The 27,344-nt window shown below is 65.7% G+C and overlaps 3 protein-coding genes across 4 annotated transcripts; all 3 read left to right on the top strand.

Moving 5' to 3' along the window:
• Positions 1 to 97: 97 nt before the first annotated feature.
• GRK2 (G protein-coupled receptor kinase 2) lies at positions 98 to 9,369 on the top strand. Of its 2 annotated transcripts, none has more exons than XM_050335208.1 (21): positions 98 to 250; positions 2,689 to 2,765; positions 3,347 to 3,420; positions 3,674 to 3,775; positions 4,003 to 4,077; positions 4,534 to 4,595; positions 4,886 to 4,937; positions 5,043 to 5,134; positions 5,266 to 5,365; positions 5,466 to 5,544; positions 5,621 to 5,751; positions 5,945 to 6,039; positions 6,116 to 6,223; positions 6,299 to 6,365; positions 6,640 to 6,740; positions 6,831 to 6,897; positions 6,980 to 7,075; positions 7,153 to 7,315; positions 7,395 to 7,531; positions 7,641 to 7,751; positions 8,525 to 9,369. In XM_050335208.1, the coding sequence occupies exons 1-21, from the start codon at positions 138 to 140 to the stop codon at positions 8,684 to 8,686; spliced, it is 2,064 nt and encodes a 687-aa protein (XP_050191165.1). In that variant the 5' UTR covers positions 98 to 137; the 3' UTR covers positions 8,687 to 9,369. The 2 variants fall into 2 exon arrangements, with proteins under 2 accessions (XP_050191165.1, XP_050191164.1); XM_050335207.1 differs by having other exon boundaries at positions 7,638 to 7,751.
• Positions 9,370 to 10,373: 1,004 nt separating this feature from the next.
• On the top strand, positions 10,374 to 18,426 carry ANKRD13D (ankyrin repeat domain 13D). The gene is made up of 15 exons (XM_050335213.1): positions 10,374 to 10,513; positions 12,147 to 12,282; positions 12,356 to 12,480; positions 13,274 to 13,319; positions 13,402 to 13,545; positions 14,206 to 14,395; positions 14,573 to 14,639; positions 14,713 to 14,794; positions 15,129 to 15,190; positions 15,288 to 15,418; positions 16,010 to 16,167; positions 16,251 to 16,382; positions 16,830 to 16,993; positions 17,106 to 17,185; positions 17,578 to 18,426. The coding sequence occupies exons 1-15, from the start codon at positions 10,424 to 10,426 to the stop codon at positions 17,816 to 17,818; spliced, it is 1,848 nt and encodes a 615-aa protein (XP_050191170.1). The 5' UTR covers positions 10,374 to 10,423; the 3' UTR covers positions 17,819 to 18,426.
• Positions 18,427 to 20,257: 1,831 nt separating this feature from the next.
• SSH3 (slingshot protein phosphatase 3) lies at positions 20,258 to 25,231 on the top strand. The gene is made up of 13 exons (XM_050336731.1): positions 20,258 to 20,430; positions 20,567 to 20,762; positions 21,066 to 21,184; positions 21,248 to 21,319; positions 21,405 to 21,470; positions 21,976 to 22,164; positions 22,645 to 22,738; positions 22,809 to 22,937; positions 23,011 to 23,057; positions 23,387 to 23,533; positions 23,981 to 24,181; positions 24,556 to 24,826; positions 24,904 to 25,231. Exons 1-13 carry the CDS (start codon positions 20,258 to 20,260, stop codon positions 25,060 to 25,062), a joined length of 1,863 nt encoding a protein of 620 aa, XP_050192688.1. The 3' UTR covers positions 25,063 to 25,231.
• The last annotated feature ends 2,113 nt before the right edge of the window (positions 25,232 to 27,344 follow it).

Below are 27,344 nucleotides of genomic sequence, written 5' to 3'. Positions count from 1 at the left end.
GTCCCGCGTCCCGCCGGCCCAGCCCGGCCCGGCCGCGCCCCCGCCGCTCCCGGCCCGGCCCCGTTCCGCTTCCGGGCGCGGTTCCGGTTCCGGGCCGGCGGGCGGGCCGGGCGGCACGGCGGGGCCGCGGCGGGGCCATGGCGGACCTGGAGGCGGTGCTGGCCGACGTGAGCTACCTGATGGCCATGGAGAAGAGCCGCGCCGCGCCCGCCGCCCGCGCCAGCAAGAGGATCGTCCTGCCCGAGCCCAGGTGAGGCCCCGCCGCTGCCCCTCCGGCCGGCCGGCCGCTCCCAGCCCCGGCACCGCTCCCGGCGCCGCTCCCGCACACGGGTGTGACACCGACACCCCGCACACGCACACGGGTGTGACACCGGCACACGGACACACGGGTGTGACACCGGCACACAGACACACGGGTGTGACACCGGCACACGGACACGGGTGTGACACTGGCACCCCAAACACGGGTGTGACACCGGCACACTGACACGGGTGTGACACCGGCACCCCGCACACGGGTGTGACACCGGCACACGGACACGGGTGTGACACCGGCACCCCGCACACGGCTGTGACACGGGCATTCCCGCACACGCACACGGCTGTGACACCGGCACCCCGCACACGCACACGGGTGTGACACCGGCACCCCGCACACGGGTGTGACACCGACACCCCGCACACGCACACGGGTGTGACACCGGCACAGTGACACACGGGTGTGACACCGGCACCCCGCACACGGGTGTGACACCGGCACACGGACACGGGTGTGACACCGGCACCCCAAACACGGGTGTGACACCGGCACACTGACACGGGTGTGACACCGGCACCCCGCACACGGGTGTGACACCGGCACACGGACACGGGTGTGACACCGGCACCGCACACGGGTGTGACACCGGCACCCGCACGGACACGGGTGTGACACCGGCACCCGCACACGCACCGGGTGTGACACCGGCACCCCGCACGGGTGTGACACCGGCACCGCACGGGTGTGACACCGGCACACTGACACGGGTGTGACACCGGCACACTGACACGGGTGTGACACCGGCACACGGACACGGGTGTGACACCGGCACCCCGCACACGGGTGTGACACCGGCACCCCGCACACGGGTGTGACACCGGCACCCCGCACACGGGTGTGACACCGGCACACTGACACACGGGTGTGACACCGGCACACTGACACGGGTGTGACACCGGCACACGGACACGGGTGTGACACCGGCACACGGACACACGGGTGTGACACCGGCACACGGACACGGGTGTGACACCGGCACACTGACACGGGTGTGACACCGGCACAGTGACACGGGTGTGACACCGGCACACGGACACGGGAGTGACACCGGCACACGGACACACGGGTGTGACACCGGCACAGTGACACACGGGTGTGACACCGGCACACGGCACACGGGTGTGACACCGGCACACGGACACACGGGTGTGACACCGGCACACGGACACGGGTGTGACACCGGCACACGGACACGGGTGTGACACCGGCACACGGACACGGGTGTGACACCGGCACCCCGCACACAGGTGTGACACCGGCACACGGACACGGGTGTGACACCGGCACACGGACACACGGGTGTGACACCGGCACACTGACACACGGGTGTGACACCGGCACCCTGACACACGGGTGTGACACCGGCACCCCCCCGCACACAAACACGGGTGTGACACCGGCACACGGACACGGGTGTGACACCGGCACACGGACACACGGGTGTGACACCAGCACACGGACACGGCTGTGACACCGGCACCCGCACACGGGTGTGACACCGGCACCCCAAACACACGGGTGTGACACCGGCACTCCGCACACGGGTGTGACACCGGCACCCGCACACGGGTGTGACACCGGCACAGTGACACACGGGTGTGACACCGGTACATCGCACACGGGTGTGACACCGGCACACGGACACACGGGTGTGACACCGGTACATTGCACACGGGTGTGCAGCACCCGCTGGGAACACCTGCCCGGGAGCGCTCCGGCACCGTGTCCTGCCCCTGGCACCGGCACACGGACACACGGACACGGACACACGGACACGCACGGGCAGGGACACACAGACGTGGACAGGGACACACAGACACACAGACATGGACACATCCTGCGTGATGTACAGACACAGGCACACAGACACGGGCACACGGGCATGGACACACACACGTGCTGCCTGACACACGGACAGACACCAGCACATGGACATGGAGACAGACATGGACACACACTCATCCTGCCTGACAGACAGACACAAACGCAGAGACACACGGACATGGACATACAGTCACGTGTATGCTCTCTGACCCCCCCACGGCAGCCCCCTGCCCTCCTGCCGCCTTGCACACGTTTGTTTACACACTCACACCCGTGCCCAGGTGCACACGTGTGGTCAGGGTCCCCACTCCCCCTTCCAGACCCAGGTGCCCTCACTTCCAGGCACCCAGGAAGCTTTCTGGGGACACCCTCCTCCCCAGCCTGCCTTGGACCCCCAGTGCGTGGGACACCCTGTGATCCTTACAGGGGCCCAGCAACTTGTCACACTTGGATGGGGACACAGAACATGGGAGGAGTGGGAGAGGAGGAGCACGGTGGGCACGGGGTCTTCCAGGGGGCACTGAGCCCCTGCGGTGTCTCCCCAGCATCCGCAGCGTCATGCAGAAGTACCTGGAGGACCGGGGAGAGGTGACCTTTGACAAGATCTTCACGCAGAAGATCGGTGAGCTGAGGGCCCTGGGTGGGGGGGAGGTGGGGGGGCACCTGGGGGAGCACCCACTGGAGTGGGCTGGTGGCCACCACGACAGTGATGGTGGCCATGGCCATTCCCCTGCCCCCTGGGGGGTAGCAGGGGGGCTGTGGGGCCGGGCTGGACGGGGTGCCAGGGGGCTGCGCCACGTTCCCCACCCCACGTCCCCCGCCCTGTCGCTTCCCCCCACGCCAGCCTTAACCGTCCCGGGCAGGAAGCGCCTCTCACTTCCTCCTGCCGGCCCCGGCGGTTTCCGGGCACGTCGTCCCCAGGGCAGCCTGCCCGTGGTACCCGCCCATGCCCCTGCCACAGTGTCCCCCTCCACTCAGCCCCCTCGCTGCCCCCCTGCCCTGCCCCACAGCGTTGCTCCCTGTGCCAGCCCGGTCCCCCCTGTCACCCTGCCAAACCCTCACCGCTCCCTGCTGGGCACTTCCCTTCTCCAAGCCTGGCATGGGGGTGTTAGCAGGGCCAGGCAGGCCAGGGGATGGTCCCTGTGTCCCTTGATGTGGGCTGTGGGGCTGGCATCTCTCATGCTGTGGCTTTGTCCCTGCCAGGCTACCTGCTCTTCCGGGACTTTGCCTTCAACCAGGCCGAGGAGGCCAAGCCTCTGATGGAGTTTTATGAGGAGGTGAGATGGGGGCACCCCCGTGACAGCCCCCTGTGTTCATGAGGAGGGGTGGGCTGGGCTTTGGTACCTACAGGCCCACAGACGCGGTGCCAAGAGCAGTACCCGAGGTGACGGTGCCCAGGGAGCCAGGACACAGGGGATGGGGGAACCATCGTGCGCCCGCAGGATGTGGCACCCAGAGGGGTTGGGGCCGCGGTTCCCAGTGTGCCAGGTCCTGTGTGCCCCTGTGCCACGGGAGCTGTGCCCTTTCCAGATCAAGAAGTACGAGAAGCTGGACTCGGAGGAGGAACGAGCCGCCCGGAGCCGCCACATCTTCGACCATTACATCATGAAGGAGCTGCTGGCCTGCTCCCACGTGAGTGCCGTGCCGTGGGGCGAGGCACCGGGCTGGCAGGGGTGTCCCCCCTGTGCCCACAGGGGCCTGGTACCCTGTGTCTTCAGAGGGAGCTCCGAATCCTCCACGGGCTCCGTCCTGGGAGCCATAGACCCAGACACAGACCCCCTCTGGGGGTTTTCCCCTGCCTGGCCCCTGTGTCCCTGTCCCTTCTATCCAGAGTGACACAATCCCATCTCGCCTCACAGCCCTTCTCCAAGAGCGCCACGGAGCACGTCCAGAGCCGCCTGAGCAAGAAGCAGGTGCCCCCAGATCTCTTCCAGGTGAGCATCACCCGGGACAGAGGGGGTTCCCTGACACCTGTGGTACTCAGGGAGTTAATCCTTAAAGAGGGCTGGGGGTGACAGGAGTCCCTGGAGGTGGGGGAAAAAAGGAGATTCCCAGCGAGTATGGGGACCCCAAGGGATGGTGAGAGGGTCCCCAGCATGGTGGGAGTGATGGGGGATTGCTGGTGGTCCCCATGGGGTGGTCATCGGGGCACTGGGAGCTGGAGGTAGCAGGGATGTCACCCTAGGGCGACAGTGGAGTCCCCAGGTCTGGTGGTGTTGGGGTCCTCAGAGATTCAGGTTACCTGGAGTGGCAGAAGCTTCCCTGGGGGCCTGGAAGTGGCAGTGGGGGTGTGTGAAATCCCAGGGATGGAGAAGACTTCACGTAATGGTGGGGGCCGGGTGACCTGGGTGTCCCTGGGGACACCACGCTGAGCTCTGTGTCCCCTCCAGCCTTACATTGAGGAGATCTGCCAGAACCTGCGAGGGGGCATCTTCCAGAAATTCATCGAGAGGTGAGCTGGGAGGAGAGTCCCATGTGGATCGGGGTGTCCCATCCCCCTGGGTCCCTGGGTCTCCTAGCCCAGACTGGGACCAGGGGGTCCCTTCTCAGATAAAGCTCCAGGGGTGTCTGTCACTACACTGGGGACTCGGGACACTTCTCATCCCCAGGTCTCTCCCAGGGTCTCTGTTCCCAGACAAGGGTTCCAGTGGGTGCTGCCTGTCTCCAGACAAATCCAAGGGTTCTTGGCAGAGGGTGTTTCTCCAGGGTCTCCACTCTTGCCCTGTCTGTGCTTCCTTGCAGTGACAAGTTCACGCGGTTCTGCCAGTGGAAGAACGTGGAGCTGAACATCCATGTGAGCAGGAACCCCCGCACCCCAGGATGCACCTCCAGGGAGGGGGACACAGGCTGTGGGACCCAGGTGTCCAGGCTCACCCGTGCCTCCTTGTCACCCCTCCAGCTCACCATGAACGACTTCAGCGTTCACCGAATCATCGGCCGCGGCGGTTTCGGGGAGGTCTACGGCTGCCGGAAAGCAGACACGGGCAAAATGTAATAGGGGATGCTCCACGTGGCGGGAGGCAGAGGGGTTCACTCCCAATTTGGGGTGCTGGTGGTCCCACAGAGGGACACGGTGGTGTGGCTGTGGGGACACAGTGGCTGCAGGGACTCCGTGCCCCCAGGTACGCCATGAAGTGCTTGGACAAGAAGCGCATCAAGATGAAGCAGGGCGAGACGCTGGCCCTCAACGAGCGCATCATGCTGTCCCTCGTCAGCACCGGGGTGAGGGCACAGGGGCAGGGCTGGCACCCTGCTGGTGGGCTGTGGCAGGGCACAGGGAACAGGGGCAGGGAGGATGACCACCCCCTGTGTCTCCCGCCAGGACTGCCCGTTCATCGTGTGCATGTCGTACGCCTTCCACACGCCCGACAAGCTCAGCTTCATCCTCGACCTCATGAACGGTGAGACCCCGGTACCAAGGGACCCCATGGCTCCAGGAGGCAGTGCCAGGGTGACAGCTGGTCCCTGTGGTCACAGGGGGGGACCTGCACTATCACCTGTCCCAGCACGGCGTCTTCTCGGAGGCGGAGATGAGGTTCTACGCTGCCGAGATCATCCTGGGCCTGGAGCACATGCACAGCCGTTTCGTCGTGTACCGTGACCTCAAGGTGACCGTCCCCACAGGCACCCACACCCTTAGGGAGCCCCCTAACATCAGTGGCAGACTCTGAGACCTCAGGGCGGGTACTTGCTGACCCCATCAGCACTTCCCAGTCCCATCTCAGTCCTTTGGACACCCCAAATCCCAGAGAGCTCCCCAGCTGTGCCTGTGGGCTCAGGGGGAATGCCGTGTCTTGGCAGCCAGCAAACATCCTCCTGGACGAGTTCGGGCACGTCCGCATCTCTGACCTGGGCCTGGCCTGCGACTTCTCCAAGAAGAAGCCCCACGCCAGCGTGTGAGTGTGCCCACACCCCTGCCCACCCTGCCCACCCGCCCGGGGCGGCCCCTGACCCCCCTGTGCCCCTCCCCAGGGGCACCCACGGGTACATGGCGCCGGAGGTGCTGCAGAAGGGGGTGGCGTACGACAGCAGCGCCGACTGGTTCTCCCTGGGCTGCATGCTCTTCAAACTGCTCCGAGGGTGAGTGTCGGGCTCGGGTGGGTGTGGGTGGGCCCAGGTGGGCACTGCTGACCCCCCCCTCCACTGATGCTGCAGGCACAGCCCGTTTCGGCAGCACAAGACAAAGGACAAGCACGAGATCGACCGGATGACCCTCACCATGGTGAGTGGGGGCTCCCCTGTGTGTGTGTGTGTGTGCCAGGGGTGCTGATGTGAGGGCAGGGCACGAGCACCTCTGGGCTGCTGTGCCCCCCACCACGTGCTGGTGGTGACCTGAGGGGCTCACTGGGGATGTGGAGGGTCAGGGACAGCTGGTCCTTCACGCTGAGCTCTGCCCACAGTGCATGTTCGTGCCCATTTGTGTGTATCCTGTGCACATCTGTGTGCGTCCCTATCCCTGTCCCTTGGTGCCAGTGTGCTCGTGGAATCTCCCACAGGCTGTGGAGCTGCCAGACTCCTTCTCCCCGGAGCTGCGCTCTCTGCTGGAGGGGCTGCTGCAGCGGGATGTCAACCGGCGCCTGGGCTGCATGGGGCGTGGGTGAGTGCCCCGAGACCCCCGGGCTGCTGGGGAGGGTGTGCTGGTGCACTGCTCTGAGAGCGCAGCTCACCCGCCCTCCTGCCTCCCCAGGGCTCAGGAGGTGAAGGAGGAGCCCTTCTTCAAGGGCCTGGACTGGCAGATGGTTTTCCTGCAGAAGGTGAGAGGCGCTACGCCCGTGGTTGGGGACAGGGACACGGGCAGGGGCAGCCACCCCTGTGACCCCCCGTTCCTACCCGCAGTACCCGCCGCCCCTCGTCCCGCCCCGCGGCGAGGTGAACGCGGCCGACGCCTTCGACATCGGCTCCTTCGACGAGGAGGACACCAAGGGCATCAAGGTACCGGGGCGCAGGGGCCGGGTGTGGGGGCGTGGGGTGCCCGGCAGCCCCTCACCCTGGCGCCCCGCCCTGCCCAGCTGCTGGAGAGCGACCAGGAGCTGTACCGCAACTTCCCGCTCACCATCTCGGAGCGCTGGCAGCAGGAGGTGACCGAGACCGTCTTCGACGCCGTCAACGCCGACACCGACAAGCTGGAGGCCCGCAAGAAAGCCAAGAACAAGCAGCTGGGCCACGAGGAGGGTGAGTGGGGCCGGGGACCTCCGTCCTGACAGTCCCCTCAGGATGCACCCGGGGCTGACCCTGCCTCTCCTGGGCACAGAGTATGCCATGGGCAAGGACTGCATCATGCACGGGTACATGGCCAAGCTGGGAAACCCCTTCCTGACGCAGTGGCAGCGCCGCTACTTCTACCTCTTCCCCAACCGCCTCGAGTGGCGCGGGGAGGGCGAGTCGCCGGTAAGGCGGGCACGGCACGGGACTGGGGGGCTGCGGCACTGGGTGGGCACTGCGAGGGGTTTGGGGGCGTGGGGGCCCAGGGGCCGGGCTGAGCCTGTCCCCCCAGCAGTCCCTGCTCACCATGGAGGAGATCGACTCGGTGGAGGAGACGCAGGTGAAGGAGCGCAAGTGCATCCTGCTCCGCATCCGCGGGGGCAAGCAGTTCGTGCTGCAGTGTGATGTGAGTGTGCCCCCCTCCCCCTGGGTCACCCCTAGGGCTGGCCACCCCCTGCCCCCTTGCTGGCCATCTCCCCTGAGTGCTGCTCGCTCCCACCGGCCACTAACCAGACCTTGCTGGGTGCTGGCCACCTCCTGCTAACTGCTAGCCATCCCCTCTGCTAGGTAGTAGCCACCTCCAGGCTGTCACTAGCCATCCTCTGCTGGGCACTATCCATCTCCTGCCAGCTGCTGGCCACCTCCTGCTGGCCACTAGCTCTGCACATTTAGTCCTTCAAGCCATGACAGGGCATGAATGCTGAAAGCTCAGGGCAGCTCCAGAACCCAGGGAGACCCAAAACACCCTGTACCTTGTCCTGGCACCCCACGGAGTCCCAAACCACTCTGTTCCCTGCCTCAGTGCCGTGGGGAGAACCTATCTGATCCATGCCCTGCCCCAGGGAGCACATGTGCCCTGCCCTGGCACCCTGGGCAGTCCCTCCTGACAAACCGAATCTTGCCCTGGTGCCTCAGCGAGCCCCAGACCACCAGTCCCCTGCTCTGGCACCCTATGCCCTGCCCTGGGGAGCACCCAACCACTCCATACCCTTCCCTGGCGCCCTGGGGAGCCTGTCACCCTGTGCGCTGCCTGGGGAGTCCTTGGCCACCCTGTCCTCTGCCCTGGTGTCCTGGGGAGCCTGTCCTGACCTGTTCCCTGCCCCGGGCATTTCCTGGCCACCCTGTCCCCCTGCCCTGTCCCCTCCAGGAGCCCTTCCTGACCCGTTGCCTGCCCCGCAGAGCGACCCCGAGCTGGTGCAGTGGCGGAAGGAGCTGCGGGACGCGCAGCGCCAGGCGCAGCAGCTGCTGCAGAGGGTGCCCCGCATGCAGAACAAGCCCCGCTCGCCCGTGGTGGAGCTCAGCAAAGTGCCCTTCATCCAGCGCTCCCCCAACGGGCTCTGACCCACTCCGGGTGTCCTTTCCCCCCTTCCCACCCCGCCTCTAATTTATTGGGTTGGGTTCCCGCGTGTCCTCCCGTGTCTCCTGGGGCTGGTGCCACCCCAGGGGCACGGCTGCAGTGACGCCGCTGGCGTTGGGCACCTCTCCTGGTGTCCCCACCCTGATCCTCCACGAACTCTCCGGCTCAGATGAAGGCAGCCCCCGCGCCCCTGCCCGTCCCTGCCCACCCGCTGCCCCACTGCCGCGTGTGCCAAAGGGGTCGGTGGGTGCCAGTGTGTCCCCCCCTCCCCGTGTGGCTGTGCCTGTCCCGTGGGTGCCAACTCCTCGTGTGTGTGTGTGTGTGTGTGTGTGTGCCGGGGGGACCCCCTGTAAATACTGTGCCACAGGTCCCCTGCACCCCCCAGCTCTGCCTCTGCCCCTCCTGCCACCCCCCAGGGCAAGGGGGGCACCCCCAGCCCACTGCCACCCCCCCTTCCCAGGGGAGAGGGATTAGGTGGGACCCCTCCCCCAAAATCAGCCTCCTGATGGGCAAAGGGGTTCCCCCCCTCCCCAGTTCCTGGCAGCATCTGTAAATATTGGTTTCTGGTCGCTCTGCTCCAGGGACTGAGGGGGCACTGGGCATGGGGGGCACTGGGCAGAGGGGGGGGTCAACGAGTGAGTGAGATTTTCATGAGCAGAGACGTGAGAATGCCAAAAAAAAAAAGAGTTTTTATAATAAAAATATAGGAAAACACCACCTGGCTCCGCCTCACTGCGGGGGGCAGAGAGGTCACCGTGCCCACTGAAGGTGTCACCATGTCCCTGTCACCTCCTGTGATGTGGGGGCTGCCCCTGTGTGTCCCCCCATGGACACACTGGCACTTTGGGGACATTCCCGGGTGTCTCCCAGCCCTTCAGGGTGGGTGTCCCGGGTGTCAGCGGGCAGTGCTGGGGGTCGCGTCCCCCCCCTTTGCTGTGCTTTGTCTGTGGGGGTGACTTTGGCCGTCCCCTTGTCGCCGGGCGGTGCAGGTGGCACCTCTCCTGTGCACGCCCTGCCTGCGGGCAGCGCGTCGGGGGGCTGTGCTCCGGCATTCCCGAGGATGGGATGGGACGGGATGGGATGGCATGGGATGGGATGGCATGGGATGGGATGGGATGGAATGGAATGGCATGGGATGGGATGGGATGGGATGGGATGGGATGGGATAAGCCCACAGTCAGCCGCACAGCGGTCCTGAGCACTCACTCACCACAGGACTGATGTCACCACATAAAAGGCGTCAGAGAGCCCCCGGGATGAGGATGAGGATGAGGGTTGGACAGGGTGGGATGAGATGGGGTAAAACGGGGTGAGCCTGAATCCGGGTGCACGGTGGTCCCTGAGCTCTACAGAGCTGACAAAAAGGGGGGTCAGGGAGCCCCCGGGACGCGGACGAGCCGGGATCCGCCGTGCCGCCGTGCCCGGTGCCGTTCCGGGTGCCGATGTCCATCCCGGAACGGCACCGGGCACGGCGGCACGGCGGATCCCGGCGCTGCCGCCGGTGCCATTCGGGATGCCGGCGCCTTTCCCTTCCCCTTCCCCTTCCCCTGCGCCGGTGGCCGCTGCCGGTGCCCGGTGCGGCCCCGCCCCAGCCGCCGCTCTGCGCCGCCGCCGCCGCCGCCCCCGCGCAGCCATTGCGGGCAAGGCCCCGCGCTGCGGCCCGTCCGGCGGCCCCCGCGGGTTGCGGGGCGGGGGAGGGATAAAAAGGACATGGTGCGGGGATGGCCCGGCCCGCCGACACCTTCCCGCTGCACCGGCTCGTCTGGCACAACCGGCACCAGGCGCTGGACAGCGCCCTGCGCGCGGGGACGGTGGGGGAGCGGCACCGGGAGCGGCACCGGGAGCGGCACCGGGAATGGCACCGGGGAGAACGGGCACCCCCCCCCACCCTCGCAACCCACCCCCACCCCACCCCAATCCACCGCGCACCGGGATGGGAGCGGGATGGGAGCGCGGGGAGAGAGCGGGGGCTCGCGGCAGCGGGGATGGGGGCACTGGGAGCGCTGGGAATGCCGGGGGCGGGGGAATGGGAGGAATGGGGATACGGGGCCGTGCTGGGTGGACCTGCAGGACTGGGAGCACTGGGGGAAACTGGGAGCGCTGGGAGAAATGGGGAGCAGTGTCGGAAGGGGACTGGAGGGACTGGAGGGAGACTGGGAGCAGTAGGCAGGACTGGGAGCAATGGAGGGACTGGGAGCACTGGGGAAATGGGGAGCAGTGTGGGAAGGGGACTGGAGGGACTGGAGGGAGACTGGGAGCAGTAGGCAGGACTGGGAGCACTGGGGAAACTGGGAGCGCTGGAGGGACTGGGAGCACTGGGGGAAATGGGGAGCAGTGTGGGAAGGGGACTGGGAGGACTGGAGGGAGACTGGGAGCAGTAGGCAGGACTGGGAGCATGAGGAGCAGACTGGAAGCGCTAGGGAGACTGATGGGAGGACTGGGAGCACCACGGGGCCTGGAAGCACTGGGAGAAACTGGGAGCAGTGTGGGAGAAGTAGTGGGAGGATTGGAGGGAAACTGGGAGCAATAGAGAAGACTGGGGGCACTGGGGAGGGGACTGGAAGCACTAGGGGAGACTGGGGGGCACAGGCTATTGGGAGGACTGGGAGCACTGAGGGAGACTGGGAGGACTGGCAGCCTTACAGGGGGATCGGAAGCACTGGGGGGGAGATGAGGTACAGGGAACTGGGGAAACTGGGGTACAGGAGACTGGGAGCTCTGGCAGGACTTGCAGGACTAGGGGAAACTGGAAGCACTGGGGGGGTTGGTACTGTAAGGACTGGGAGCACTGGAGAGAGGCTGGGAGCACTAGGGAAGGCTGGGGGCACAGAACACTGGGAGGACTGGGAGCACTTGGGAGGGGACTGGGAGCATTGCAGGGCGACTGGAAGCACTAGGGGAGACTGGGAGTACAGGGGATTGGGAGGACTGGGAGGGACTGGGAGCATTTGGGGGAGGCTGGGAGCACTGTGGGAGACTGGCAACATGGGGGACTGATAACTGGGTGGGAGGGACCACCAGGAGCACTAGGGGAGACTGGGGAGACTGGGAGCACTGGAGGAAGACTGGAAGCACTGAGGGGGAAGGGGAGTACTAAGGGAGACTAGGACAGAGGGGACTGGGAGCACTGGAAGAACTGGTGGCACTGGTAGGACTGGTGACACTGGGATAATAGAGGACTGTAGCACCAGGGATCAGGAAGCAACTGGGAGCACTGGGATAGCAGCACTGGGATACAGGGAGACTTGGGGGGGGAGGCTCTGTGACACTGGGAGAAGAGGGGCTGGGAAATTGAGGGCACTGGGAGGAGAGGGGCTGGGAGCACTGGAGCTGGGGGGTAACTGGGAGCACTAGGCCTTGGGAGCAGGGGGATGCAGGGGGAGTACTGGGGGGCACTGGGTGGCACAGGGTGCCCGGGGGGCAGTGACCCTGCCACCCTTCCAGCATGACGTGGAGCTGACGGACCCCCGTGGGCGGACACCCCTGGAGCTGGCCGTGTCCCTGGGCCACCTGGAGTCGGTGCGGGTGCTGCTGCGGCACAACGCCAACGTGGGCCGGGAGAACGCCAACGGATGGACGGGTACGGGGGCACCGCGGGGACGCAGGGACACCGCCACCACGGCCCCCGGGTGACCCTGCCCCCTGCCCCCCAGTGCTGCAGGAGGCCGTGAGCACGGGGGACCCCGAGATGGTGCAGCTGGTGCTCCAGTACCGCGACTACCAGCGCGCGACGCGGCGGCTCGCCGGCATCCCCGAGCTGCTCAGCAAGCTCCGGCGGGTACAGACCCCCCCAGCTGGGGCCCACCACGGCCTCTGCACCCCCAAACCTCCCCAGGAACCCCCATCAACCCTGTTCCTTTGCTGGAGACCCCTACCCATGACCCCTACCCATGAGGTTGCCCTCATCCCCACCCAGGACCCCAGTAAGGACACCTATCCCTGCCCCCCAGACTCCCCACTGCCCAGAATCTTCCCAGAACTTCCCCCAGGTCTTCCCAGAACTCCCCATTGACCCCACTCCTTCCCTGGGGATCCCCTGTTTGGCTTCCACCAATGACCCCACTCCCCCAGGTCACCCTGATCCCCACCCAGGGCCTAAGTAGGGACGCCCATCCCTTCCCTCAGGACTCCCCACCTCCCCAGTGACCTCAGGAGGGACCCCCCAAAATCTTGCTAGAACTCCCTATTGACCCCACTCTTTCCCTGGGGACACTCTGCTTATCCATCCCTGTGAACCTACACCCATGAAGCCACCCTCCCTGATCCCCATATCCCCACATAGGACCCAAATAGGAACTCCAGTCCCTTCCCCCAGGACTCCCCACCTCCCCAGTAACCCCAGCAGGGAATCCCAATTCTCCCCAGAACCCCCCACTAACCCCACTCTTTGCCTGGGGATCCTGTGCTTATCCTTTTTCCCTGGGGCCCCCTCCTTATCCTTCCCCGTGGACCCCCACCCATGACCCCACTCTCCCAGATCCCCATATCCCCACCTATGGGGACCCCAATCCCTGCCCCCAGGACTCCCCCAGCAGGGACCCCCAGCTCATCCTGCTCCTCATCCCTTCCAGGCGTCCGACTTCTACGTGGAGATGAAGTGGGAGTTCACCAGCTGGGGTGAGCGTGGCCGGGCTCTGCGGGTTGTGGGTGTCCCGGGAGCCCCCCGGGCGCGTGTCTGAGGGGGTCCCCGTGCCCGCAGTGCCGCTGGTGTCCAAGGTGTGCCCCAGTGACGTGTACCGCGTGTGGAAGCGCGGCGAGAGCCTGCGGGTGGACACCACCCTGCTGGGCTTCGAGCACATGACGTGGCAGCGCGGCCGCCGCAGCTACATCTTCAAGGGGGAAGGTCAGCTCCAGCCCCCCCCCCGGGACCCCCTGGCACCCTCCAGTCACCCTGGGAATCCCCCACACCTCTGCACTATATTTACATCCCCATAAGGACCCCAGATCCCCTGTAGGGACCCCTTGGGACCCCAGACACTCTCTAGTCACTCTCCCAGACCCCCTGCACTATAGGTACCTCCCTGTAAGGACCTATCTGGACCCCCTGGCACACTGGATAAACCTGGGAACCCTCCAGTCCCTGTGGGGAGCCCCCAGAACCCCTACACTAAAAGTACATCCCTGTAGGGACCCCAGATTCCCTATAGGGACCTCTTGGGAACCTCCAGTCACCTGGAGAGCCACCCAGACCCCCTGCACTATAAATACCACCATAAGCACCTACCAGATTCCCTGTAGGGACCCCCTGGAACCCCAGATATGCTCAGGCAATCTCCAAATGCCTCCCCAAGACCCCCTGCATTATAAGTACTGCCCTTTAAGGATCCCAGATCTCCTATAGCGACCCCCTGGGACCCCAGTTCCCCCTTCCCGAGGGGACCATCTCAGCCCCCACACATACCAGGGACTCCCAATTCCCCCAGAGCCCGCAGGGACCCCCATGCTGGGGGGTGTCAGGGTGCCATGGGGGGCTGTGTGCCGACCCCCCGGTGTCCCCCCGCAGACGAGGGGGCCGTGGTGATGGAGGTGGACCACGACAAGCAGGTGGTGTACACGGAGACGCTGGCGCTGGCCCTGCACGAGCCCGACCTGCTGCTGGCGGCCATGCAGCCCACCGAGGAGCACGTGGCCGGCAGGCTCACCTCCCCCATCGTCTCCACGCACCTGGACACCCGGAACATCGCCTTTGAGAGGTGGGAAGGGCGAGGACAGCGCCCTGGCGTGGCGGGGGTGGTGACACTCGGCGGGAAGGGGCCGTGGCCAGGGGGAGGCACGTGCGGAGGGGAAGGAAGGAAAACGCTTGCGCAAGGAGAGGGTGAGCGGCTGTGGGGACCCCCCCCGTGGGGACCTGACGCCTTCCACCCTCCCAGGAACAAGTCTGGGATCTGGGGCTGGCGCTCGGAGAAGATGGAGGTGGTCAGCGGCTACGAGGCCAAGGTGGGCACAGAGAATGGGGGGGGACGCCGGGGACACCCCGGAGCGTGGCGGGGCTGACGGTGTCGCCCCCCAGGTGTACAGCGCCAGTAACGTGGAGCTGGTCACCAAGACCAGGACGGAGCATCTGTCGGACCAGGACAAGTCACGCAGTAAAGGTGACAGCCCCGGCAGCCAGTCAGGGGCCTGTGCACAGCGGGGACATGGCCACTCCTGGGCAAAGCCCACCCCCTTCCAGGGTGGGACACTGGGTGTGGGACACTGGGTGTGGGACAGGCGTCCCCCAGGGGTGGGACAGCGTGTGGGGTGTGACATGTGATAGGTGTGGGACACCGGGTGCGGAGTGTGACATGCCAGGCGTGGGACACCGTTTGGGGTGTCACCCATCAGGTGTGGCAGCCCACGCAGGGTGTGACTGGTGGCAGCCTGGGCAGCCCCAGGGGTGCCCCCCCACTGCCCACGCTGCACCCCTGCACTCCCCTCTCCTCCCAGGCTCCAAGACCCCCTTCCACTCCTTCCTGGGCATTGCACAGCAGCACGGCACCCACAACGGGGTGAGTGACTGGGCCAGGGGGTTCCCGGGGAGACTGGGGGTCCCCAGTGGGGACTGGCGGTCCCTGGTGGGGCTGAGCAGCGCTGGTGTCCCCGCAGGCGCCCGTGCTGCAGGCTGCCAGCCCCACCAACCCCACGGCCATCACCCCCGAGGAGTACTTTGACCCCCACTTCGACCTCGAGACCCGCAACATCGGGCGCCCCATCGAGATGTCCAGCAAAGTGCAGAGGTGAGGCCACTGCCCCGAGGGGACAGACATCATGGGGACATGGCACTGGGTGGTGACAGGATCCAGGGGATGTGGTATCAGCTGTCAGGATCCATGGGGTGGTAATGGGATCCTGGGGATGTGGCACCAGCTGTCAGAAGTCCCAGGAACGTGACACCAGGTGACAGGACCCGTGGTGGTGGTGACAGGGCCCTGGGATATGTGACACAGGGGTGGTGACGCTGTCCCAGGGCCATGACCCCTGGGGTGCTGGCAGGGTCCCAGGGGCCGTGGCGTGGAGTGTCAGGACCCATAACGGGGCCCCAGGGATGTGGCACTGGGTGTCAGGGCCCACCGGGTTGTGGTGGGGTCCCTGGCACATGGCATGGGGTGTCAGGACTCCTAGGGGCGGTGACATGGTCCCAGGGGCTGTGATGCTGGGGTGGTGACAAGGTCCCCAGGGACACGGCAGTGTGTGTCAGGAACCCTGGGAGTGGTGACATGCATCCCAAGTGTGTCCCCGCGGGGGCGGTGCCGGGGCCCTGGGGCGGTGTCCCCGGAGCCGGGCGGTGTCCCCAGCGGGTCCCCGTGCCCACGGCGGTGCCCGGGCAGGTTCAAGGCGACGCTGTGGCTGTGCGAGCAGCACCCGCTGTCGCTGGCGGAGCAGGTGACGCCCATCATCGACCTCATGGCCATCTCCAACGCCCACTTCGCCAAACTGCGCGACTTCATCACCCTCAAGCTGCCCCCCGGCTTCCCCGTCAAGATCGGTGAGGGCGGGCCTTAGTCGGGATGGGATTAATTAGGGGCAGGGCTCAATGAGGGGCGGAGCCACTGATGCCTGTGCCCGCAGAGATCCCGCTGTTCCATGTGCTCAACGCCCGCATCACCTTCAGCAACCTGTGCGGGTGTGACCAGCCACTGGGCTCCGTGCGGATCTGTGCCCCGCAGCAGCCCCCCGGCACCGACCCCCCCGGGCCCAGAGGTGAGGCTAGGGGAGCCGGGGGGTGCTGGGAGCCATGGGATCCCCGTGGACTCAGGGTGGCATGGGGTGCTCAGGGGAACGGGGTGGGTGTGGATGCTGTGTGGCGCCAGGGGACACTGTGGGATGATGTGGGGTGCCGTGGGATGCCACAGGGTGCCATGAGATGCTGTGGGGTGTCATGGGACACTGTGGGGTGCTATGGTATTCCACAGGGTGCTGTGTGGTGCCATGGGTGCAGGGTGCTGTGGGATACTGTGGGCGTCCATGGGACGCCGTGGGGTGCCATGGGATGCTGTGGGACACCGTGGGATGTCGTGGGACGTGGGGGGTGCCATGGGATGCCTCGGGGTGCCACGGGGTGCTGTGGGCACAGTGTTCCGTGGGATGCCGTGGGTGTGGGGTGCTGTGGGACACCCGCGGGTGCTGACAGCCCCCCTGCCACGGCAGCCTGGCCGTTCCCGTGCGAGGTGGAGGCGGGGGTGTTCGAGGTGCCCGCGGGGTACACCGTGCTGGGCGCGGGGCGCAGCGAGCCCCTGCGGGACGAGGACGATGACCTGCTGCAGTTCGCCATCCAGCAGAGCCTGCTGGACGCCGGCACCGAGACCGACCAGGTGCGGCCACACCCCCCTCACCTGGCCACATCCCCTCACCTGGCCAGACCTGCTCACCTGGCCACACCCCCTCACCTGGCCACAGCTGCTCACCTGCAGCCCCGCCCCACAGGTGACCATCTGGGAGGCGCTGACCAACACCCGCCCGGGCGCGGAGCCGCCGCCCTACGACGAGGACCTGCAGCTGGAGAGGTGGGGCTCCACCCGCGGGGTGGGGGGTGCCACACCCACCTCACCTGGTGGGAGGGAGGGACCTAAAGGCGTTGGGGTGGGGCAGAGGGGTGTGGCCTAAACGGGCTTAAAAAGTTGGTGGGAGGGAGCAGGTCCATGAGGGGCAGGGCTTAGCAATGTCAAGGTTTGGGGGTGACAAAAAGGGGAGGAGCTTCTTGCTGTCCAAAGGGTGTGGCCATAGAGGGCGGGGCTAGTGACCGGTGTGGGTGTGGCTGGCAGGTGGGTGGAGCGTGGGGTGGGGAGTGTCCACCTGGGGTGGGTGGGGCACAGGTGTGCCAGAGGGGGTGTGGCCTTCACAGAGGGGGTGTGGCCTCCACAAAGGGGACACGGCCACGTCTGCTGTCCCCTGGCAGGGCCCTGCAGGAGAGCATGCTGCTGCAGGCCAGGCCCAGCACCGAGCCCCCGGCCGCCGGGAGCCCCCCCGGCGCGGGTGGGGGGAGCCCCCCAGGCCCCCCCGAGTATGGCAGCTTTGCGGAGCAGCTGCGCCTGGCCATGGCCCTGTCGGAGCGGGAGCAGGAGGAGCGGGAGCGGCGGCGGCGTGAGGAGGACGAGGAGCTCCAGCGCATCCTGCGCCTCTCCCTCACCGAAAAGTAGCACCAGGACAGGGACATCCTGCACCGGGACAGGGATGTCCCACGTGGGGTCACGCCACGCAGGGACGCAGATGTCCCACGTGGGGACACACCCCTTGCAGGGACAGGGACACCCCACCCAGGGAACACCCCAGCGTGGGTACTGTCCTACACTGGGACACCCCAGTTTGGGCACAGCCCTGCCGGGGTGGCCCCCCCATGATGGGGACCCCCTGATGTGGGCACAGCCCCCGCATGGGGGAATTTGATCCAGGGATCCTCCTACCCCCAGGACCCCCAGTCCAGGGCTCCTCTCCTGCCAGGCTCAAACCTCAGCCCAGGGACCCTCACCTGGGAACCCCCACCCCAGGAACACCCCAATTCCTAGGTCCCCCTCCCCTGGGACCTCCCTCCTCCTCCTCTTTGGTGTTGTACCTTGACCCCCTGGGGGGCAGGATGTCCCCAGGGGTCCCCGTGGGATGTGGGTGACCCCTATTTAAAGGCACTCCAGTTGGGGGGGGCGCTGCAGGGGTACCCCCTGGCCTCGTCCCTCGTTGCAGTGGGGGGAGCAGGGGCCCCGAATGTCTGTACATATACATATACATATATATATATATATATACACAAAAACGTGTCTGTGCCTGGGGGGGTGATGGGTGGGGTGTCCCAGGGGGTGGAGGCTGGGAAAAAGGGTGGAGCCTGCAGGTAGGGTGGGGCTCAGGTGATGGGCCTCAGCCACTAAGCGTATGTGTGGTACTGCTGGGGTGCTCCTCCCCTTCAACTCCCCCAAATCTGGCCCCGTGCCCCCATTCCCAGCCCTGGGGTTGATTTATTTAATTATATTTCCTGGGGATACCCTCACCCAGGAAGAGGGGCTTGACTGGGGCCCCGTGGGGTGATGGGTTTTGGGGGGCTGTCACATGCTGGGGACCCTCAGGGGATTTCCACTTGATGAGACCTGGGGGGGTCCCATGTGCTGAGGACCCTCAGGATATTCACACCTACGGAGTACCTGGGGGTGTCCCATGGGTTGGGGAACTGGGGGGGGGGGGTTTCCCCACCTGCTGGGGACCCTTGGGGATTCCCACCTGGTGGGATCTGGGGCGGCATGGGTGCTGAGGTCTCTTGTGGTGTTCCCCCCTGCTGTGGACCTGAGGGGTCCCAGGTGCCAGGACCCTTGGGGGCTTCTCATTTTCTGGAGATCTGAGGGCGTGGGGAGTCTCACATTCTGGGGACCTGGGTGAGGTCTCAAGTGCCAGGAACCCTCGGAGGGCTCCCACCCTCTGAGGACCTGGAGGGTCCCAGGTTCTGGGAAACTGGGTGGGTTCCCATCTGCTGGCGACATGGTGGGGGGTCCCACGTGCCGGGGAGCTCGGGAGTTTCCCTCTTTCCTGGGGGTGGGGGCGTCCCACGGGCTGGAATGCGGATCCTGAGTTGCCCAGGGGCAACGCGCGTGGGGGTCCCGGCTAATCCCCGGGAAAGGCTGCCGGGGCGGCTCCGGGATGCTGGGGATGCCCCGCTCGAGCGGGGGCTCTCCGGTGGTCCCGGGGCGGTGTTGCCGTGGCCGTGCCGTGCCCGGAGCCGTGCCCGCTCCCGCTCCCGTTCCCGTTCCCGTCCGGGCGGGGCAGCGGCGGCGCTTCCTGGTGCGGGGGGGCGGCGCGGCGGGGCATGGCGCTGGTGACGGTGCGGCGGGCGGGGGGCTCGCCCGGGGGCCCCGCGGTGAGTGCGGCTCCGGCACGGGGGCTGAGCGGGGCATCCCGGCGGGGACGGGCCGGGGGGTCCCGGAGCCCGGGGAGGTCCCGGAGCGGGGGTACGGGCTGTCCCGGGCCATCCCGGTGCGGGGGATGGGGACTCCCGGGGGGAAGCGGGCTGTCCCGGAGCCCCGGGGGATCCCGGTGCGGGGGTACAGGATGGGCCGGGGGGTCTCGGAGCTCCTGCGCGTCCCGGTGCCCTGGGGGGTGTTTAGGTTGGTTCGGGGGGTTCTGGTGCGGGGGGCTGTTCCCGGGAGCCCCGGTGCTTCGGAGGTCGCGATGGGCTAGTCCGGGGGATCCCAGAGGGAAGAGGGGGTGGGGGGCGGAAATCTCCGGTCGCTCCCGGTGCAAGGTTATCCCGGCCGTTCCCGGTGGAACTTTACTACGAGTTTGCTGGAAGTTTACCCAGTTGCCCTCAGTGCACGTTGGTGTCTCCGCTGCTCCCGCAGTTAAGGGGGGAATATGGGAGTGTGGATGGTTGTCCCCAGTTGCTCCCACTTTCCCCAGTCCTCCCAGTCCCTTCACTGTCCCAGTGGCTCCCGGTGCCCCCCCTCTCCCACTGGGCCTTTTCTGGGTGCTCATCCCAGGTTCCCCATTCCAGGGTGAGGGGCACCGGGGCAGTACCCCCTCTGCTATTCCGAGGGGAAGTCCCCAGGAATCCACCTCCCCAGTGGGACCCCCATGGGGCCCCTACACCTCCCCAGGGGCCCATGGGGGTGGTGGTTGGCAGGGGTCACTGGACTGTGGTGTCCATGCTGGGGGGGGTCAAGGGGGGTGGGACCCCCAGGCATTGCCCGTGCCCTGGGGTCACGCTCCCCCCAGGAATTGCCCCCCACAATTTGCAGGAGGAAGATGCTCCCAGACGTGGCAAACTGCAGCGGCGGTGAGAGGGGCCTCGGGACCCCCGGGATGGGGGGCACTGGGATGGGGAGGGTACAGCTGCCCCCTCCCCAGCTCTGTCTCCCTCAGAGGAGCGCTCTGGGGTTGCCCCAGCTGCTCAGGACCCTCCTACCCCCCAGGCAGAGCTTTGTCATGGTCAAGGGGGCTGCGCTGCTGCTGCCTGCAGAGGAGCCTCCCCAGGACGAGCCCCCCCCGGCTGAGACCCCCCTGGATGAGCCTCCACCAGATGAGCCTCCTGGCCAGGCCCCGAGGCAGCAGGAGAAGCACCTGCACCTCATGATGCAATTGCTGCGCCCCCAGGATGCCATCCGGCTGGTAGGGCATGGATCCCTCTGGAACATGGGGATGGGATGGGGACAGGGAGGGGATGGGATGGAGACAGAATGGGGATGGGATATGGACAGGAACAGAACAGGGATGTGGTAGGATGATGTCAAGACAGGGACGGAACAGGACAGGACAGAATAGGAACAGGGATGGAATGGATGGGGATGGTGTAAGGATGGGATACGGCCCAGCCTGGCCCTGGCATGCTTGATGCTCCTCCCAGGTCCCTGGGAGCACTGGGGGGCTCTGGGGAGGGGCAGATCCCCCTGCCAATGCCCCCCTCCCGCTCAGGCGGTGCGGCTGGAGTCGGCGCGGCCGCGGCGTGTGCGGTACCTGCTGGTGGTGCGGCCGGAGGAGGCAGGCGCCGAGGGCCAGACGGCGCTGCTGGGAGTGGATTTCGCCCACGAGGGGTGAGCGGGGTGCGGGGGGGACACGGTGGGGCGGCCGCACCCCCTGACCTGTGCCCGCCCCAGGGCCGCCCGCTGCACCCTGGGCATGGTGCTGCCCCTCTGGAGCGACACCCAGGTGTTCCTCGACGGCGATGGGTAAGGGGGGGCCGGGATTCTGGGAATGGGGAGGGGTGGGCCTGGGGTGCTCACCCTGACCCACACGTATCCCCGTGGTGCCCAGGGGGTTCAGTGTGACGTCGGGTGGACAGACCCGCATCTTCAAGCCCATCTCGGTGCAGACCATGTGGTGAGCGAGGCCTGGGTGTAACCATGGGCATGGGGGTGTGGGCACCACCCTGGACATGGGGGACATGGACATTGCCACGGGCCAAGGGGGTGTGGGCACCACCATGGCATGGGGGATCTGAGCTCACAACAGACACGGGGAATGTGGGCACTGCCAAGGGCACAGGGGATGGGAGCACCACCACGGACACAGGATACGGGAACTGCTGGGGGCATGGGGAACATGGGCACTGTTGGGGCCCAGGGAACATTGGTGTCAGCGTGGGCACAGGGGATGTGGGCACCACCATGGGCAGAGCCAGGACACAGACCTACAGGCACCACCATGGGCACAGTGACGGGAACAGGGCTGGGGGAGGGTTTGGGCACAGCTGGCAGAGGGATAGCGGCATCCACATGGAGGGGACGGCCGACACAGGGGCACGGTGTTGGGGTGGCGGCAGACTGTGCTGGGGCGGTGTCGGGGTGGCGGTGGCAGAGCAGGGGTGGCAGGTGGCGTGCGGCAGGGCTGTGCTGCAGGAGCTGCACCGTGCCTGCGAGGACGCTGCCCGCGGCGGGCACATCCCGGGGGGCCCCGCGCTGGCCTGGGCCCGCGGCTACGCGGCGGCGCTGAGCTCGGAGCAGAGCTGCCTCAACGAGTGGCTGGCCATGGCCGACCTCGAGTCCGTGCGCCCGGCATCGCCCCCGCCCCTGCGGTAAGAGCCGACCCACAGCCCGGGTACGGGGGGCTTGTGGTGTAAGGGTGGGGCATTGGGTGGGGCTGTGAGGGCGGGGTTCTGCCGGGTGGGGCTTGTGCCAAGGGCTGGGGTCTGCATTCCGCGTGTGGGTTACGGGGCAGGGCTTGTCTGGATGGGGTGGGGCTTAAAGGAAACAAAGTGGGGCTTAAAGGAAATAAAGTGGGGCTCAAAGGAAATAGGATGAGGCTTAAAGGAATAAGTGGGGCTTAAAGGAAATGAGGTGGGGCTTGAAGGAATGGGGTGGGGCTTAAAGGAACGGGTGGGTCTTAAATAAAATGGGTAGAGCTTCCAGTTTTTTAAGTTTCCCACTTAAAGAAAATGGGTCATGGAGATGCAGGGGTTGCATTTAGGGAGGCGGGGTCTGTGCAGGGCATGGTCTGGCTGGGGTGGGTGGGCAGTGCCGGTGGTGACACCCATGATGAGGTGATGGGGTGCCAGGCCAGCGGCACCAGAGCTGTCGGAGCAGGCGGTGCGGGCGCTGCTGCGGGACGTGATGGCCACTGCCGACCTGGAGAACGTCACCTCCAAGGAGGTGGGTGGCAGCAGGTGGGGGGGACAGGGAAGGCCAGGCAGCGCCGTCCCTCACCCCTGGTGGTGTGCAGGTGCGGGAGGAGCTGGAGTGGCGCACGGGGCACAGCCTGGCCCAGCACAAGGACTTCATCGACAACGAGATGCTGCTGGTGCTGGCGCAGATGGACCGGCCCTCACGTGTGTTCCCGCACCTCTACCTGGTGGGCAGCGGGGTGGGCAGGGTGGGCAGGGTGGGCAAGGGTGTCCCCACCCCTCATGGCTGTCACCGCACAGGGCTCCGAGTGGAATGCGGCCAACCTGGAGGAGCTGCAGCAGAACAAGTGAGTGTGGCATGGCACAGGGGCACCTGGGGTCATGGTGGGGTGGTCATGGGGTCATCAGAGGTGACACCGGCATGGCATGGGGTCATCTGGGGTGCCACTGGGGTGGCATGGGGTCTTTGTGGTCATGGGGGCATCTGGGGTGTCAGGGGTGGGTACGGGGTCATCTGGGGTGGCACAGTGGGTACGGGGTCATCTGGAATGTCATGGATGTGTATGGGGTCATCCGGAGTGACATGGTGTGGCATGGGATCCTATGGCATGGGTGGGGCCATGAGGTATGAGGTCATCATAGGACACCCGTTGGGGTATCACCTATGTCCCCACAGGGTCACGCACATCCTGAACGTGGCACGGGAGATTGACAACTTCTTCCCAGCGCTGTTCACGTACATGAACGTACGGGTGTACGACGAGGAGGCGGCCCAGCTCCTGCCCCACTGGAATGACACCTTCCTCTTCCTCTCCCGCGTCCGGTCAGTGGGGCCAGGGCAGCCCCCAGGGCATGGTGGGGGGACATCGGGGACATGGAGGGTCAGGGGCTGGAGCTGGGCGCAGGGGGATATGGGGAAGAGTCTTGATGAATGAAGTGCTGGGGTGCACTGGGGACACTGGGAGCACTGGGGAGCCCTGTGGAATTGGGTCTCTGCAGATACTGGGGGGACCAGGGAGATCTGGAGCATGGGGCTCTTGGGGATACAGGGAGCTCTGTGGGACAAGGGGAGCCCTGGGGACACGAGAATGGCTGGGGACTCGGTGTTCCTGGTGATCCTCGCGTGGCTGGGGATACTGGGAGCCCTGTGGACATGGTGAACCTGGGGTGGTTGGGGCATTGGGGGAGCCCTGTGGACATGGTGAACCTGGGGTGGTTGGGGCATTGGGGGAGCCCTGTGGACATGGTGTCCCCGGTGTCCCCCGTGCAGGGCGTCGGGGGGCCGGGCACTGGTGCACTGCCGCATGGGGCTGAGCCGCTCGGCCGCCACGGTGCTGGCCTACGCCATGAAGGAGTTTGGGTGGCCCCTGGAGCGGGCGCTGCGGCACGTCCGGCACTGCCGGCCCAGCGTCCTGCCCAACCCGGGCTTCATGCGGCAGCTCGACTTCTACCAGGGCATCCTCAGTGCCAGGTGAGCGGGGATGGGGCAGGGACAGGGTGGGGACGGGTGGGAGGGGGACAGGTGAGCAGGCAGGGGGACAGTGGAAGGGGACAGGTAGGAGGGGACAGGTGAGCAGGGAGGAGGAGAGTGGAAGGGGACAGGTGGGAGGGGGACAGGTGAGCAGGGAGGGGGACAGTGGAAGGGGACAGGTAGGAGGGGGACAGGTGAGCAGGCAGGGGGACAGTGGAAGGGGACAGGTGAGCAGGCAGGGGGACAGTGGAAGGGGACAGGTAGGAGGGGACAGGTGAGCAGGCAGGGGGACAGTGGAAGGGGACAGGTAGGAGGGGACAGGTGTGGCTCCCCTGGGGGCCGTGTCCAGGCACTGACCGGCGGGTGTGTGGCAGCCGGCACAGCAGCCTCTGGGAGCCCCGGGCGGCCGAGCGGGCGCCGCAGCCCGAGGAGGACACCCCGAGGGACACGAGTGTCCCGTCCCCGCTGTCCCCGCTGTCGTCCCCGCTGCCCTCCCCGCAGCCCCCCGAGGAGGAGGCGGCCGGCAGGGCGGTGCTGGGGGCCTCCCGGCGCCCCCGCATCTCCCTCTGCGCCGTCATGCGGAGCATCAGCCTGCTGGAGACGCCCGAGCCCCCCGAGCTGCCGGGGGAGCCCCTGGCCGGCGAGGTGAGCGGGGGACCGGGGCGGGCCGGGGGGTCCGGCCACGGCGCGGCGTGGGATGACCCCTCTCTGTCCCCCAACAGGTGTTCGAGGCTGTGGAGGAGCCAGGGCGGCCCCGCCGGGAGTCACGGCCCTCGTCGCGGCCCCGCGGGGTGGTGCGGCAGGACAGCCTGGACGGCGGCTCCGGCCCCTTCTGCGACCACACGGATGGCCCGACCCCAAGCGCTGACCCCGCGCCCTGATCTTAGGGGGGCACGGGCAGAGCCCCCGCCGCCAGGGCACCGTGGGGAAGGGCCGCACGCCCCCTTCCCCACCCCACCTGCACTTTGGGGGGCAGAGGTGTCTGCACCTCAGCGCGCCCCCCCCTCCAGAGCACAGCACCCCATCACTGCGCCCGCACTGACAATAAAAGCGTGGAAGCGGCAGCCACAGTGCGGAAATGGAAATCTGTGACCGCGGGGGGAACAAGCGGGGCTCTCCCGGGCGCTCGGGGCGTTGCCATCAGCAGGGAACGGAGTGAAGGGGGATGAGGGAGGGGGCGGGCGGGCACAAGGACCCAGCGGCGGCGCGGGGCCGCCATGTTGTGCGGCGGGGCGGGAACTACAACTCCCGGCGGGCTTTGCGCGGGGGCAGCACAACATGGCGGCGCCCCTTGCGCTGTGGGGAGGGCGGGAGGGGATGGGAAAGGATTCTCGGGGATTCGTTCGCTGCACTGCGGCTTTCCCGTGCTGGAGTTTCTCTGTAAAATGTCCCAACACAAAGAGCAAAACTCAAGGTCAAGTCTGTCCCGGAGTGCGTTCCCCCCGAGCAAAGCTTCCTCCCCCTCCGTTTGTTTTGTTTTATGCAGGGCTCAGTCTTGAGTTCCCGGGCACCTCCTGTTAAATGATACCGTGTGAAAATAACTTTGTACTGAGAGGGGAAAGGAGCTGTTTTGTGGGAGTTCACATGTCCGTGATAGACGCCCTGTGCCTTTTCAGTCTGTGGGCTCTTAAAAAAACTTTCAGGAGCGCTCCAAAACCTTCCTGAGACAGCAGCATCTGTGTTAAAAGCGGTCGAGGTCCAGGAAGAGACTGGGACGAAACGGGACAAATCGGCATCGCTTCCAAGCGTTTTCCAGGCTTTCCCATGAAGCCAAAGCAGTGGTTGTTTTTTTAGTTCCCTGTAGGGGGATTCTCTGATCTCCCTGACTTTCATATCATAATTGATTTATTTATTTATTTATTTATTTTAAGTTTAACACTGTGTAATTTACCAGCTGACTCGCCGTGGTTAAATTGAAAGTGCCAGACGTTGTAGTGTGCCATTTATTGTTTTTTATTTAAGCAGTTTGGTGTTTGTTTACAAAGGGAGGCCGTGTAGTGTTATGGTGTTTTCCCCCAATGTTTTGAGGTGCTGCCTTGAATTAGTTGATTTCTGCCTCGGGACTACGGGACAGGCAAAAACCCCACAGCAAAGGAGAACCTGCCTTTGGGAGATGGAGAACTGAATGGCATCAGTTTGAGCTGTGCCGGTCCAGTGAATGCCAAAGGAAATTCCAAGGCTCCTCCAGTGGGAGTGCTTTTCCTGGATGTGTGCAAACGCAGGCACAGCTTTTTACTACGAAGTGAGTTACTGAGATTTGGGGTTGTTTTCTCAGTTCCCCCTGTAAGTTTTCCCTCTCTCAGCCCCACTGGCCAAGCAGGAGGTTCAGCAGCAGCTCCAGGGCCGGAGCTGTTGGATGGGTTTGAGAGCCCAGATTCCCATCCTGGTGCAGGTGTGTCCTGCAGCCTCCCGGAGAATGTCCCTGCAGCAGCGCCCTGGGGAAGGGATGAGACATCTCCTGGCACTGCTGGAGCACAGGAACCCCTCTGACTCCCACCTGCAGCACCCATTAATGACCATTGTTGAGTTATTATGCAAAGTACCATGGGTTTGTGCAAATTAGGGGCCAAAATCCCACAGAGGTGTTTGGGAGCAGAGGGGCAGTGCCAAGGCAGAGCTGAGGTGAGGTTTGTCAAAGCAGCACAAAACTCTAACCTTTATTGTTTTTGTTGAGTCCCTGTGGGTCCCCACGAGAACAAGGCCAGAACTGGGTTTTGTGGTCACAGAGTCTGAGGAGCTGCATCCCTAAATTTGGCACGATCTTTGTGATGGACAAGAAATGGGAGCCCCAGAGGCTGATGGTTTCTGTCCCCAGGTATCCCCAGGATGTTGCCAATCCAGAGGGATCTGCTCTGGTTCCAGGCTGTCTGTGCTGGAGTGTCCTGGTCACTGCAGAGTCCCCAGTCTGCAGAGACAGAGAGAGCCCTGGCCAAAGTGGTCTTTGTGTGCCTGTCTCCAGCCTGGCAGTATCCACAGGGAACAGACTGGGCAAGTATGATTAGATGGAACAAAATCACTTCATAGAAGAGATTTTACGCCTGTGCAAATCAGTCCTTGGGCAGGAGTTGGACTTGGGAAATGCGTTGGTCTTCCCCCAGAAAGCATCATTCACATCAGCATTAATGACATGCCCTGTGCCCACTGCTCATTATATTTGCCCAAT

Source organism: Myiozetetes cayanensis, unplaced genomic scaffold (assembly GCF_022539395.1).
Source record: "Myiozetetes cayanensis isolate MyiCay16 unplaced genomic scaffold, myiCay2020 scf6-25, whole genome shotgun sequence".
NCBI lineage: Eukaryota > Metazoa > Chordata > Aves > Passeriformes > Tyrannidae > Myiozetetes > Myiozetetes cayanensis.
Note: the sequence above shows the minus strand (reverse complement) of the source record. Positions and strands in the feature narration are given on the sequence as shown.

Bases quoted from the DNA above. Each gene is read 5' to 3' on its own strand.
- GRK2 (XM_050335207.1), top strand. From the start codon at position 138: ATGGCGGACCTGGAGGCGGTGCTGGCCGACGTGAGCTACCTGATGGCC. The intron at 5,752-5,944 runs GTGACCGTCCCC...GTGTCTTGGCAG, and splicing joins TCGTGTACCGTGACCTCAAG to CCAGCAAACATCCTCCTGGA. The intron at 7,076-7,152 runs GTACCGGGGCGC...CGCCCTGCCCAG, and splicing joins AGGACACCAAGGGCATCAAG to CTGCTGGAGAGCGACCAGGA.
- ANKRD13D (XM_050335213.1), top strand. From the start codon at position 10,424: ATGGCCCGGCCCGCCGACACCTTCCCGCTGCACCGGCTCGTCTGGCAC. The intron at 13,320-13,401 runs GTGAGCGTGGCC...CCGTGCCCGCAG, and splicing joins GTGGGAGTTCACCAGCTGGG to TGCCGCTGGTGTCCAAGGTG. The intron at 14,795-15,128 runs GTGACAGCCCCG...CTCTCCTCCCAG, and splicing joins GGACAAGTCACGCAGTAAAG to GCTCCAAGACCCCCTTCCAC.
- SSH3 (XM_050336731.1), top strand. From the start codon at position 20,258: ATGGGGGTGGTGGTTGGCAGGGGTCACTGGACTGTGGTGTCCATGCTG. The intron at 21,471-21,975 runs GTGAGCGAGGCC...GGCGTGCGGCAG, and splicing joins ATCTCGGTGCAGACCATGTG to GGCTGTGCTGCAGGAGCTGC. The intron at 23,058-23,386 runs GTGAGTGTGGCA...ATGTCCCCACAG, and splicing joins GAGGAGCTGCAGCAGAACAA to GGTCACGCACATCCTGAACG.